Source organism: Nerophis ophidion, linkage group LG08, assembly GCF_033978795.1.
Source record: "Nerophis ophidion isolate RoL-2023_Sa linkage group LG08, RoL_Noph_v1.0, whole genome shotgun sequence".
Taxonomy (NCBI): Eukaryota; Metazoa; Chordata; class Actinopteri; order Syngnathiformes; family Syngnathidae; genus Nerophis; species Nerophis ophidion.
Genome location: NC_084618.1, coordinates 61,147,484 through 61,162,210, shown reverse-complemented (window position 1 = coordinate 61,162,210; position 14,727 = coordinate 61,147,484). Strand labels below are relative to the sequence as shown.

Here is a 14,727-nt window from a genome sequence, read left to right as displayed (position 1 = left end):
GAAATAATTAAATTATTAGAAAATGAAATCAATGATATGTAAATGATCAAATAATGTAATTATACATTTTATAATGACTCAATTATGTATTTAATTTCAATTATAATTAATTATTAAATAGACATTTAGGTAATTATTTAAACATTTATTTGTTTATATTTATCCCATTTGACCCCTCCTACTGAAGAATGTCAAATTTATAATTTTAAGATTCTGGTGTTATAGTTTGTTATCTAGTTAACACTTTCCATGTAATACAGTTTTTAATCATTATTGGAAAAATGGTCAATGACAAGCTATAAGTAGCTAAGCCCTAAAGATGTTTTACTTGATTGCGGCCATGTTTTTTTTTGTTTTTTTCCCCCAATCTTGCGCAAACTCATGCCCTTAAGGTTTGTACCAAATTTCATAGCTAACCTCTCTGAAGTTACAGTCGTGGTTTGCAAGCTGTGTAAGAAATGTCAAGTTCATTCATGGGGTTTCGTTACAGTTTCGCCATGTGCTGTATTATTTTTTTCTAAACGGGCAACAAGGGATGCATGTTTTGGCAAATTTTCACAGCAGTAGACGAGTTCTCTTACTCTGAGACCTCGATTTTCATACCCCGCGCCCAGTTTTAGCATCATTTTTTAGCAAAAATTTGCATTGGGTCTCATACACTGCCTTGGTTTTTGGTGTCTGCGCTTTTTATAGCGAGGACGGCTTCAAAATAACCCCCCGTAGAGCCAAATAATGGTGTAGCATACGGTAATAGTCCAAGTAACATTTGAGTCTGTGTTTTCAGATTGTCCCTGAATGCACCATACTGCTCCTGTAAGCGTAAACTAAGACAATTACAATGGTGCTATCCCATCCTCCTCCTCTGCTCATCAAGTTATATCATAATGTTAATTTCTTTATTTCATTCGTCATTTATATGCATTTTGCATGGTTTTCTGTGTGTAAAACTATAATTATTCGACATAAAAAGTGTGGGACCCGTTGTCATTATTTATTAAAAGAAAAATGATACAATTAATTAATTTTTCAAACTGAAACTCATGGCTCATTTTCTGTGAAGAACATGTATCAGAATACATATTTAATGACCACACACCAAACACCTCCCCTACACATTTCTATTACATATAAGATGTCTGGGTCCACTGGACCCGGGGCTAATAGAAGTGTGGAAAATGATGTTCTGTGTAACACACACACACACACACACACACACACACACACACACACACACACACACACACACACACACACACACACACACACACACACACACACACACACACACACACACACACACACACACACACACACACACACACACACAGAAGGAGGACAGAGTGTAGGTACACAGAACATCAGAGGGTCAAATGTGAGAGAAAATGAGAGCAGACAGTGTTGACAAACAATGTTGCAACCTTTGTGGGAACCGCAGGTGCAGAAACACAAAAGAAGAATCCCTGTGGGATGCAGAAACTGGCAGAGAAATTTTCCGTGCAACGTTCATATTGTTGTTACTCAGCTAGTGTTTGTGGGTCTGATGGACCCGTTGCATTTTGTGGCTTTTAATGCCTCACAATCAAACACTTTTATGTTAAATTACTGAACAGATGTTTATTGGGATAAGGTTAACATCTGTTCAGTATATTAACAGATGTTTATTGGGATAAGTTTAGTATTTTAACATAAATGTGTATGACTGTGAGGCATTAAAAGTAAAAAAAAATGCAACGGGTCCATCAGACCCACAGACGCTGGCTGAGTAACAACCACATGAACATTAAACAAGGGTGAACATATTTAGGTGTCTGTCACTTCACAGATTTATTGAATTTACAGTTAGCAGCGTGAAGGTAGCTCGAATCTGAAGGAGTGAAACAAGAAATGATGACCACATTGTCCTTAACAAAAGTCTAACCGGAACCGCTTTACAATAGAAGGTGAGCAGCTCAAAAGAGGAAATTAGCAAGTATATCAATAAGTCAAGAGACGGAATAATTATCCACAAAGTGTGACAAAGCGGTCAACCATAGATATGAATGTCACTCGTTTTTGAGCTGCCAGTTTATGGCGACTGGGGGGAAAGTGACTAAACACCCCTATCCCAACACTGGCCACATTTGTTTCTAAATACAGTATGTAAAAAAGGTAAGGACGCAAATATTGGGTTAAAATATAGGTTATACTTGTTTAGCGCTTTTCTACCTTTTTAAGGAACTCAAAGCACTTTGACACTATTTCCACATTCACCCATTCACACACACATTCAAACACTGATGGCGGGAGCTGCCATGCAGGGCACTAACCAGGACCAATCAGGAGCAAGGGTGAAGCGTCTTGCTCAAGGACACAACGAACGTGACTAGGATGGTAGAAGGTGGAGATTGAACCAGGAACCCTCAGGTTGCTGGCACAGCCACTCTCCCAACTGCGCCTCGCAAAAACATTTAATGATTCATATTCATATAAATATTTGTGAGGACATACAGAATATCAATTAATATTGGCCATCATTTCGCCATCGATTTCCGTCAAAACGGTAACCTGTGACTCCTCGGCCGTGTCAGGCGGCCAGCATCAGTGGGTGGTCGCCTATACAGCTTCCACCGCAATAAGTGCTCCTGTATTTTGTTCATAAATTGAGTAATCGAACAAGAGTCAAAGTCTTTCATATCCTTTGTGATATTATGCTGGCATAATTCAAACCAATCCACACATCCATTTTCTGGCGTTATTTTCCCTCTGGGGACTTGGTCTGGGTGCGCCGAGCCACGCACATGTCTGCGGTCGACTTCAAGTTGATTGCGATGCAACAAAAAAATGTGCTTGGATTTGTGCGTACGAACACTTGAATAGGTCTGAATTTATATCCTCTTTCTGGATTTCATCATACGTCCATTTCTAGTAAGAAAAACCCTTTACGTGAGGCCCCTGCTCATGCAGCAATTCCTACAGAGACCAAGCAGAATGCAACAGGGCCTTTCAGCTGTGAGTGTGTGCGTGTGTGTGTGTGTGTGCGTGTGTCTTTCAGTATTTGGATTTCTGCCAGTTAGGGGAAAAGTGAATGTTGTATGTTGGCTCCAGGTCCTGTTTGTTCTTGATCATGATGGTCTTCCTGTTGCTGTGCTTCATGGTGTACAGCAGCACAGCACCCGCGTCTGTCAGAGACTGCAGGGACGACAGCAGTGGCAATTTAGAGAACATTCCAGCAGTAATCATGGAGGAAAGAAGCCCAAAACAGGGAGTACCACAAGCAGCGCCTTGTGATGTCATTTACCTGAGAGTCGGATATGACGGACCTAGCCTGCAAAAGCAAGAGAGTGAGAGACTTGGTAGAAGGCTCTAAAGTGGACAAATTGGAAGACAAACTCACCCTGGTGAAGTTGTGGATGTTGTTGTATATCGGCTCCATGGTGTTGACCCATTCTTGGTACGTATCTCTGTCCTCCGAACTACGGTTGTGCTCTCTGGGGGACAGATGCCACAATCGCACACAAAGGGGCTCGTTCACTGGCATCCATCCCATAATACTCACATTGCTCTCTCGATGAGCTTCATCTGTTGTTCGCTTTCCCGTCTGGCGTCCAGGAAGCGGCCTCTGACAGCCAGGGCGGCGCTGGCCTGCGAGGAGTTGAGCTGAATGATGGGCAGGGACAACGAGGACAGCACTGCCATGCTGAGGAGGACACACACACACACACACACACACACACACACACACACACACACACACACACACACACACACACACACACACACACACACACACACACACACACACACACACACACACACACGCACACAAACACGGACGCACGCATACACATACACTTGTGTCAAGAAGTTAGAGGTCGTGTATTAATCGTAAATTACAAACCACAAAACCAGTGAAGTTGGCACGTTGTGTAAATCGTAAATAAAAACGGGATACAATGATTCGCAAATCCTTTTCAACTTGTATTCAGTTAAAAAGACTGCAAAGACAAGATACGTAACGTTCAAACTGGAAAACATTGTTATTTCTTGCAAATATTAGCTCATTTGGAATTTAATGCTTGCAAGATGATTAAAAAAAGCTGGCACAAGTGGCAAAAAAAAAGAGAAAGTTGAGGAAGGCTCATCAAACACTTATTTGGAATATCCCACGGGTGAACAGGTTAATTGGGAACAGGTGGGTGCCATGATTGGGCATAAAAGCAGCTTCCATGAAATCATTTACAAACCAGGATGTGAACAAATGTGTGAGCAAATTGTCGAACAGTTTAAAAACAACATTTCTCAATGAGCTATTGCAAAGAATTTAGGAATTTCACCATCTAAGGTTTGTATCATCATCAAAAGGTTCAGAGAATCTGGAAAAATCACTGCACGTAACATTGAATGCCCGTGACCTTGTATCCCTCAGGCGGTACTGCATCAAAAACCAACATCAGCGTGTAGAGGATATCATCACATGGGCTCAGGAACACTTCAGGAAACCACTGTCAGTAACTACAGTTTGTCACTACATCTGTAAGTGTAAGTTAAAACTCTATTATGCAAAGCTAAGGCTGTTTATCAACAACACCCAGAAACGCCGCCGGCTTTGCTGGGCCTGAGCTTATCTAAGATGGACTGATGAAAAGTGGAAAAGTGTTCTGTGGTCGGACAAGTCCACATTTCAAATTGTTTTTGGAAACTGTGAACGTTGTGTCCTCCGGAACAAAGAGGAAAAGATTGTTTTAGGCGCAAAGTTCAAAAGTAAGCATCTGTGATGTTATGGGGTGTATTAGTTCCCAAGGCATGGGTAACTTACACATCTGTGAATGCACCATTAATGCTGAAAGGTACATACAGCTTTTGGTGCAACATATGTTGCCATCCAAGCAACGTTATCATGGACGCCCCTGTTTATTTGATCAAGACAATGCCAACCCACGTGTTACAACAGCGTGGCTTCATAGTAAAATAGTGTGGGTACTAGACTGGCCTGCCTGTAGTCCAAATCTGTACCATTGAAAATGTGTTGTGCATTATGAAGCGTAAAATACGACAACAATATCCCAGACTGTTGAACAACTTAAGCTGTACATCAAGCAAGAATGGGAAATAATTCCACCTGAAAATCTTAAAAAATTGGTCTCCTCAGTTCCCAAACATTTACTGAGTGTTGTTAAAAGGAAAGGCCATGTAACACAGTGGCAAAAATGCCCCTGTGCCAACGTTTATGCAATGTGTTGCTGCCATTAAATTTTAAGTTAATTAGATTAGATGACACTAGATAGATTAGATAGTACTTTATTTATTCCTTCAGGAGAGTTCCTTCAAGAAAATAAAAATTTTCAGCACAATCCCATTCAAGATCAGACAAACGTTACAGGGAGACAGAACAGGATCGCTGACGGGTCTTTGCAAAAAAAAAAAAAAGAACTTTCTAAGTTCGAACATTAAATATCTTGTCTTGGCAGTTTATTTAATTGAATATAAGTTGAAAAGGATTTTCAAATCATTGTATTCTGTTTTTATTTAACATTTACACAACAAGCCAACTTCACTGGTTTTGATGTTTGTAGTAATCACCTTTCATTGGTAACATTACGGTCCATGGTAAATACTCTGAGCATGCTCTGTCCGTCCCGCCGAATGTATCTGAGCTGCAGCTGGATGGACACGCGACCGCCTGAAGGTGGCGCCGATGCTGGAACAAATATCAGAGCAATCACATTTTTGGTCTGTTTGACCAAATCCAATTTGGCTGCTCCAATGAAATCAGTTTTTACGTACAAATGTACTTGTTGTTTACAAATAATGCTTTTTTTAGTGATTCATCATTCAACAAGCATTTGATTAAACCAGGGATGTCCAAACTACGACCCGCGAGACATCACGGGTTTAATAAGGAGTCTGGCCAGCGAGGTTTTTCCAGCATATTCTAGTCTAATTGTTGCAAAATCGCCCCTCCATCTTGTAGTCAAATCTAATAAATCAGGTCAACGACCATTAAGTTTGCTAAATGTACAGATACCGGTATTCATCGGTACAATATGTCATTTGTGCAAATAAAGATGCGAAAAAAAAACATTTTTAATTTGCATTTTTATTAGCACAATAAGTTGTACCACAGCAGAGAAGTCTTTTAACAACACCTGCTTTTGAAGTCTTAAATAAGTCAACTTATGTGCAGTTATTATGTCATCATTCAAATTGAATTCAAAACAAACAACTTTATTAATCCCTCTAGTGGCAATTTATTCTTTTCAGCAGCAGGTTGTTGAAGTTCTTCTAGCCTACAAAGCCCACCATAAATAGTCAATAAATGAATAGTCAATACAATACACATCAGACAACAACGTGGAGCTTAGGAACAAATAGTATTATAAAAGCTAGTGACAGTATAAGTACAGATAAGCTACAAACCACAATGCTTTAAAAATGCAAAAATAAATAAATAAACGACAGAATAAAAATAACCCTATGAAGAATTTAAGAGTCATCTTGTAAAGACCACACAGATCCGTCACTACGTTTCTATTCATTACAAGTACACTCAGGATATCCACCCATTATTTTTTTTACCTCTTATCCCTATTATGTTTAAAATAACAGTAATAAAGTAATAGAAGATAAAGTTAAATAATATTTATGTAACACATTCACATGCTGAGCACGACTTTTTTTTTTAAGGGGTTGTGGTGGGGGGCTGCCACCTATCCCAGCTGCACTCGGGCGGAAGGTTCCAGCACCCCCGCAACTCAGAAAGGGAGAAAAAAATAAAAATAAAAAATAAAAATAATAATAATATATATATATATATATATATATATATATATATACAAATCAATACAATCAGTTTGCACAGTGGTTCTCAAAAGGGGGTACGCGTAACCCTGGGGGTACTTGAAGGTATGCCAAGGGGTACGTGAGATTTTTCAAAAATATTCTAAAAATAGCAACAATTCAAAAATAATTTATGAATATATTTATTGAATAATGCTTCAACAAAATATGAATGTAAGTTCATAAACTGCGAAAAGAAATGCAACAATGCAATATTCAGTGTTGACAGCTAGATGTTTTGTGGACATGTTCCATAAATATTGATGTTAAAGATTTCTTTTTTTGTGAAGAAATGTTTAGAATTAAGTTCATAAATCCAGATGGATCTCTATTACAATCCCCAAAGAGGGCACTTTAAGTTGATGATTACTTCTATGTGTAGAAATCTTTATTTATAATTTTATCACTTTTTTATTTTTCAACAAGTTTTTAGTTATTTTTATATCTTTTTTTCCAAATAGTTCAAGAAAGACCACTACAAATGAGCAATATTTTGCACTGTTATACAATTTAATAAATCAGAAACTGATGACATAGTGCTGTGTTTTACTTCTTTATCTTTTTTTTTTTCAACCAAAAATGCTTTGCTCTGATTAGGGGGTACTTGAATTAAAAAAATGTCCACAGGGGGTACATCACTGAAAAAAGGTTGAGTACCACTGAGTTTTAGTATGTTAGGTGTAGTGCATTTTGTAACAATAAGAATGGTTATTTGCGTTAAAGTTGTACACAGACAGTATTTGAGTAATGTACCGAAACACTTATTGAGTGTTGAAAGTTCCTAATGTATGTCTGTGTAGTGTGTATCATATAAATGAAAAGACCCAGTGATTATTTGAAATCTTCACTTTATATACAGTATTTTGGCCTGTGCATTACTGGATCGCTAGAAGGACGGCTGACAGACTGTAAAGCGGCGGTCACAACTACCACAAAATGTTTATTATTTTAATACACTTGGCTGGCGTTAAATTTATTCTGCTTCATTTCGGTGCAAACTAGCAGTTATACTCTTGAATTACCTCGCCAAGCTGGGGACACGCTCGATCATGCTTTTGACGATTTCTTTCTTTAATTCAATGAATATCGTCCACTTCTTCCAAGCACTGTCCCTCACACTGACTTTCCTCCTTCCCATGCTTGGAATACAAAGTTGTGTCCATCTCTAGCTATAAGCTAATAAGAATGTTTTTGGCGACATTACGGGGTTCACTGTGACATTTGCTACACCAACTAAAGGCGGACATGCTTGTAATTCAAATTCTTGTTTGGAACCTAAAGCATAACAATTAGCTGGGAGACAGCTCTTGTCTCAAAAAGCTCTTAAGTTGAGGTACCACTGTATTAATAAGAGTGATGTTGAAACCAGACCATCATCATTCTGTAATTAATTATGGTAATTAACTATTAATTATCCGGTCTGTGGAACCATTGGGGAGTAAACTTTGAATATTGTGGAGTGTTTTTTTCCAAAAATTAAAAAAAAAAATGTTTTTATTTATTTTATTTCTTTTATGTGTGTTTTATCATTTTATGTTTTTTCTTCGTTGATATGAATCCCCCTGGGTCTGAAATAAAATGACTACTGCTATTGTATTATATTTCCCTCCGTCCCTCTCTACTCTGCTTCACTAATGTCAACACAAGCATTCACATTTGCTTTAATTCTTTTGGGAAAAACCTGTTTGGTTTTCGTACAATTGGAGCTTTGTCTGACCTTTACCATATCTGTATGGTCCAAGGGTGTTTGATTGGGTTCTTCTGCACCAGCCTCACCCAAACATGCCTTAATTGACTTTGCTTTGTACAATTTTCCATAGAGGTTCTCTTTGTTTGCCTTGACAGTTGCCATCACTCATTGCCTGTTCCACAACCTGTGATTGTTTGCTATAGCATGTTGAAGGTTCCTTTGCCGTTATATTTCCAATACCGGTCACTTGAGTCATCACCTGAGCACTTCTCAAGGAAGCTCACGTTGTTGTTGTGTCTCATGCATGACCTCAAATTTCCTGTCTTGCAGCAACAAGAATGGTCTCAGGCTTACCGTCTTCTTCATTGGCAACAAACTGGAAGGTGATCTCTGTATCCAAGTGCACGTTTCCCACCTTTCTGGCCGCTTTGTGTCCGGCCTCTTTTTCTCCTTTCATACGCCTGCAGCGGAAGCAGAGCATGACCCACCTGTGATGTCATGTTTCGCCAGTTTGGTCACATCAGTGTGTGTGTCTTACAGCGATTTGGGCAGCAGCAGCGTGACAGTGCAGTGTGTGGCTATCGTGCGGTTCTCAATGATCTGCTCAAACTCGGAATGCAGCATATTGGGACTTGCAGTCAACACCTGATGAATGTAAACATCATGTCTGATTCATTTTGGGTCCAATTATTTGGTCCAAATTACACATACGGTCACCTAATACCAGTGGGTTTAACCCTTTTTTTCCACTAACCCAGGGTTTTTCAAACTTTTTTGAGCAAAGGCACATTTTTTGCATTGAAAATATGCAGAGGCACACCACCAGCAGAAATCAATAAAAAACAAAACACAGTTGACAGTAAAAAGTCGGTGTCGCAATTCTTGGATTTGACTCTAAATCCTTTAAAGCAGGGGTAGGGAACCTATGGCTCTAGAGCCAGATGTGGCTCTTTTGATGACTGCATCTGGCTCTCAGATAAATCTTAGCTGACATTGCTTAACACGATAAGAAATGAAACATTTCGCTGGTAATCACAGTGTTAAAAATAACGTTGAAATTATAAAACATTCTCATGCATTTTAATCCAACCATCCGTTTTCTATCACACCTGTTCAAGATGTCGCATTAATGGTAAGAAGTATTATATTTATTATTGGTTAACTTTAGAATAACAATGTTATCAGAAAGCATAAGGGACTTATTTATACTCTAAAATGTTGGTCTTACTTAAAAATGCACGCATTTAGTTGTATTCAGTGTTATAAAATATTATATGGCTCTCACGGAAATACATTTTGAAATATTGGTCTTACATGGCTCTCTCAGACAAAATGGTTCCCGACCCCTGCTCTAAAGACTTAAAGGCCACATGCGTGGACAGCACCTTTTAGCTCTTATTTCCAAAATTGTGTACACTACTGAATTGGGGTCTTATGGCTGCTTATGTGGACACTTATACTGCCATCTGGTGGTGTCAGAAGACTATAACATACAATGGAATTTGGAAAAAAAAAGTTTAAAAATAAGAATTAGTCCATAAGTCACAAACGTGTACTTCATGTTTAGTGACAGGCTAAGTACATCATATCAAAAGATGATTCTTAGTTTTTATTCTAATTAGGATCCAATAAGCTCAAATAGCAAAGAGAAATATAAAAAAAACATGTAAGCAAATAGCTTGGGCCTTAAGAGGATATTTTTAAACCATAACCAAACATGCATCAATGTAGCTTTTGTTTCAAAGTAGGTGTAGTGTCACCTGTGTCACATCACGCGGTGACTTATTTGGACTTTTTTTGCTGTTTTCCTGTGTGTAGTGTTTTAGTTCTTGTCTTGCACTCCTATTTTGGTGGCTTTTTCTCTTTTTGTGGTATTTTCCTGTAGTAGTTTCATGTCTTCCTTTGAGCGATATTTCCCGCAACTACTTTGGTTTAGCAATCAAAAATATTTCAGTTGTTTTCATCCTTCTTTGTGGGGACATTGTGGATTGTCATGTCATGTTCGGGTGTACTTTGTGGACGCCGTCCACAGCAAGTCTTTGCTGTCGTCCAGCATTCTGTTTTTGTTTAGTTTGTAGCCAGTTCGGTTTTAGTTTTGTTCTGCGTAGCCTTCCCGAAGTCTCAATGCCTTTTCTCAGGGGCACTCATTTTTTGTTTATTTTTGGTTTAAGCATTAGACACCTTTTTACCTGCACACTGCCTCCCGCTGTTTCCGACATCTACAAAACAATTAGCTACCGTCTGCCACCTACTGATATGAAAGAGTATTACACAGTTACTCTGCCGATCTCTAGACAGCACAGACACTCAACATCAACACATAATTTTCAGACTATAATTACTGGTTTGCAAAAAATATTTCTAACCTAAATAGGTGAGATTACAGATAATATCTCACTAGTGTGCAGCGGCACAGTGGTTGAAAAACACTGCGCTAACCCGGTAAAAGCATTTTGGTTGAAAAATAAAAATATGTAAAACCCAATATTTGATGTATCACTGACCAACACATTGTTCTTCTGTAGTGGTCTTATTTCAAATATACAGTGGGGCAAAAAAGTATTTAGTCAGCCACCGATTGTGCAAGTTCTCCCACTTAAAATGATGACAGAGGTCTGTAATTTCCATCATAGGTACACTTCAACTGTGAGAGACAGAATGTGGAAAAAAAATCCAGGAATTCACATTGTAGGAATTTTAAAGAATTTATTTGTAAATTATGGTGGAAAATAAGTATTTGGTCAACCATTCAAAGCTCTCACTGATGAAAGGAGGTTTTGCCTCAAAATCTCACGATACATGGCCCCATTCATTCTTTCCTTAACAAGGATCAGTCGTCCTGTCCCCTTAGCAGAAAAACAGCTACTGTGCTTCACAGTAGGTATGGTGTTCTTAGGATGCAACGCAGTATTCTTCTTCCTCCAAACACGACAAGTTGAGTTTATACCAAAAAGTTCTATTTTGGTTTCATCTGACCACATGACATTCTCCCAATCCTTTGCTGTATCATCCATGTACTCTCTGGCAAACTTCAGACAGGCCTGGACATGCACTGGCTTAAGCAGGGGGACACATCTGGCACTGCAGGATTTGAGTCCCTGTCGGCGTAGTATGTTACTGATGCTAACCTTTGGTACTTTGGTCCCAGCTCTCTGCAGGTCATTCACCAGGTCCCCCCGTGTGGTTCTGGGATTTTTGCTCACCGATCTCATGATCATTTTGACCACACGAGATGAGATCTTGCGTGGAGCCCCAGATCGAGGGAGATTATCAGTCGTCTTGTATGTCTTCTATTTTCTGATAATTGCTCCCACAGTTGATTTTTTCACACCAAGCTGCTTGTCTATTGTAGATTCACTATTCCCAGTCTGGTGCAGGTCTACAATTATTTTCCTGGTGTCCTTCGACAGCTCTTTGGTCTTGGCCACAGTGGAGTTTGGAGTCCGACTGTTTGAGGCTGTGGACAGGTGTCTTTTATACAGATAACGAGTTCAAACAAGTGCCATTAATACAGGTAACGAGTGAAGGACAGAAGAACTTCTTAAAGAAGAAGTTACAGGTCTGTGAGAGCCAGAGATCTTCCTTTGAAGTGACCAAATACTTATTTTCCACCATAATTTACAAATAAATTCTTTAAAACTCCTCAAATGTGAATTCCTGTATTTTTTTTCACATTCCGTCTCTCACAGTTGAAGTGTACCTATGATGAAAATTACAGACGTCTGTCATGATTTTAAGTGGGAGAACTTGCACAATCGGTGGCTGACTAAATACGTTTTTGCCCCACTGTACATATAAATAAACTTTACAAACAGAATGCCTTTTTTTTAACATTCCCTCTCGTGCAGTTATATTAATGCAAAATCAGCAAGTGGTCAAATCATCATACACTATATGTATACGTATGCTGTATATCAGGGTTATTAAACTTGCAACATATTGGCCCCCGGGTTCAATTTAGAACTGGGGAGACAAACATTTTTTCAGCAAATTCCTAAAAACACTACAGTCCAGTCATAGGGATGATCTTTGACTATTTTTTTTGCAGAATGTCCTTAAAAACTCCTGTCACTCCGACAAAATAAATACACCAAAATCAAATGTTGAATATACAAAATAAGACGTATAGTAAAAGGTGAAGTCCACCCACCCCCGGTCCTTAGTTTTCTGCAAATGTAGCCCCCAAAACAATTGACATGAAAGAACACCTTTTTGTTACCTTTACATTCCTTTACTCCAATATAGTAACACTGCCTGAGTTTGAGCCAATCAGTGGCCACAATACTGAACAGTGCGCTGTGGTTTGTTTGGTCTCACAGTAGCATTGATATTTTTAAAGTATTTTATGTTTAAAAAAATGCTTAATCTAGCCCCAAAATAACTACAATATGCTTTAAAAAAATCTGCAAAAGAGTGAAGGAGCGAACTTCAAAGCGCGAAAAGTCAGTTGATTTCAGAGCTTTTATTCAGTCTAAGAAATCAATTAAAGGCTCAGGAAGTTTTTTTTGCAGTTCATTTGATGATTTTAAAATGTTTAACTTTTTTTACATTTTATGTAATTTTTATGATTTTTTTTTTTGTAAATGTAAAACCATCAACCTTTAATTAAAATATCCCAAGCATTCCTACAACATTTCAATCTGTGTTCAGTAGAATATAAAAATATTCAAATTAAACTACTAAAAGACATCACCTTTTAAAATATTCATCTTATTCATTGAGATACTACTGTATTTCTTTCAAATCACGTTCCAGTATCCCATTTGAGAACTTGCGAGCTAAATATTCCAATAAGTAGTGCTGAAAGTCCCATTAACAGGCCAACTTATTGTTAATGTCAATATTGACTGCAGCTGGTAGTCTCATAAAAGCATTTGTTGGAACTACACCGAGTTCAGTTGTCGACTTACTTTCCCTCCTGTGCGATCAGCAAGTCTTCCCAGCTCATCCAGCCTGCAGTCAGTTCCTTCGATAGAAAGCACCGACACCGTCACACTGAGGGAAGGAGGGTAAGGAGGTTAATGTAATCATCATCTTTATCAGCATCAATAGTGCATGTTACATTTATTTACATAGATAAAGTAGTCCCTCAACTTAAGAGGTTCCAAACTTAAGAGTGGTCTGAGATAAGAGCTGTCTATTGTTTTGCTTTAAGTTGTAAGCAAACATTTGAGTTCCAAGCATCCCAGCCATTAATTGGCGTAGCCAATGTCACAGTGAACCCTCCAAGATCAGACCAAAACGTCTGGTCTTGCTCGCTAGCGTTAGCTTATAGCTGGAGAGTGACATACATCTGTTTTTCAAGCATGGGAAGGAAGAACGTGAGTGTGAGGGACAGTGCTGAGAAAAAACAAATGATATTCATTGAATTAAAGAAATAAATCATCAACTTGGCAAAGCAATCCGAGCGTTGCACTTCTGGTCTGCATCATGCTGAAGCAAGAATTTTAAAATAATATCTAAAAGGCAGACATGTATTTACGAAAATATGGAAAAGGCTGCTGATGGCAGAGAAGCACCTGGAAGGCGACACCGTAGAAGTCCACTCTCCAAGGTAAATGCTGTACATGAATATTACTTTACTTCATAAAACTGCTGTAGTTGCTTGTAGTGAATTCTATTGAATTGTTTCATACAATAGTTTTAAATCTGAAAGCTAGGGTATTTTTTCCAAAAGGTTTGGGTGGGGTGGGGTGTGGGGGGTAGACCACCAATTAAATTAATTTAAATTGTTTACGATCAGATGTTGATTTGAGATACAAGTGTTTTGAGTTAAGAGCTCCGTCCCAGAACCAATTCAGGTTGTAATGGATTGTTGTATCAACCAGGGTGTTTTATTATTATCATTATGAATTTGAATACATTTAAACAGATTTCATCTTGTCTTCACAGGCTTGTTGCGTATGATTTTGAGGTTAAAAAATAATTTTGTCCATTTTGGAATAAAACTGTAAGAAAACAACATTTGGGGAAAAGGGAAGCGCGAGTGTGACTACTGTCCTGATCCACAGTAATACCAAACATAGAGGTGGGTGAACGTTTTTGTACTGTACTGCAGTGTTTCTTACCATCTGTCTGAGCCGTGCATAGATTGAGTATGGCCAAGTAGGTTTCAGAGTTGGTTCCCAAAATGGTGCCCTGTAGTCACGTGAGGGGCTTTTTGACCAGCCAGAGATTTGGCATACTCTCATGCTGAGGACCAAATCTGTAACCGAGTTGGC

At 38.6% G+C, this 14,727-nt stretch overlaps 1 protein-coding gene across 3 annotated transcripts in view; it reads right to left on the bottom strand.

Annotated features, from left to right (window-relative positions):
• Nucleotides 1-967: 967 nt before the first annotated feature.
• si:dkey-9k7.3 (circularly permutated Ras protein 1) overlaps nucleotides 968-14,727 on the bottom strand; it is a 31,102-nt gene continuing 17,342 nt past the window's right edge. For all 3 annotated transcript variants that reach the window (XM_061909209.1, XM_061909210.1, XM_061909211.1), the window contains 8 exons: nucleotides 13,417-13,501; nucleotides 9,045-9,151; nucleotides 8,861-8,967; nucleotides 5,560-5,677; nucleotides 3,536-3,676; nucleotides 3,374-3,467; nucleotides 3,278-3,304; nucleotides 968-3,168 (listed from right to left, as the gene is read on the bottom strand). In XM_061909209.1, coding sequence (XP_061765193.1) covers nucleotides 3,028-3,168; nucleotides 3,278-3,304; nucleotides 3,374-3,467; nucleotides 3,536-3,676; nucleotides 5,560-5,677; nucleotides 8,861-8,967; nucleotides 9,045-9,151; nucleotides 13,417-13,501 — 820 coding nt within the window. In that variant the 3' untranslated portion in view covers nucleotides 968-3,027. The remainder of the gene's footprint in view (nucleotides 3,169-3,277; nucleotides 3,305-3,373; nucleotides 3,468-3,535; nucleotides 3,677-5,559; nucleotides 5,678-8,860; nucleotides 8,968-9,044; nucleotides 9,152-13,416; nucleotides 13,502-14,727) is intronic.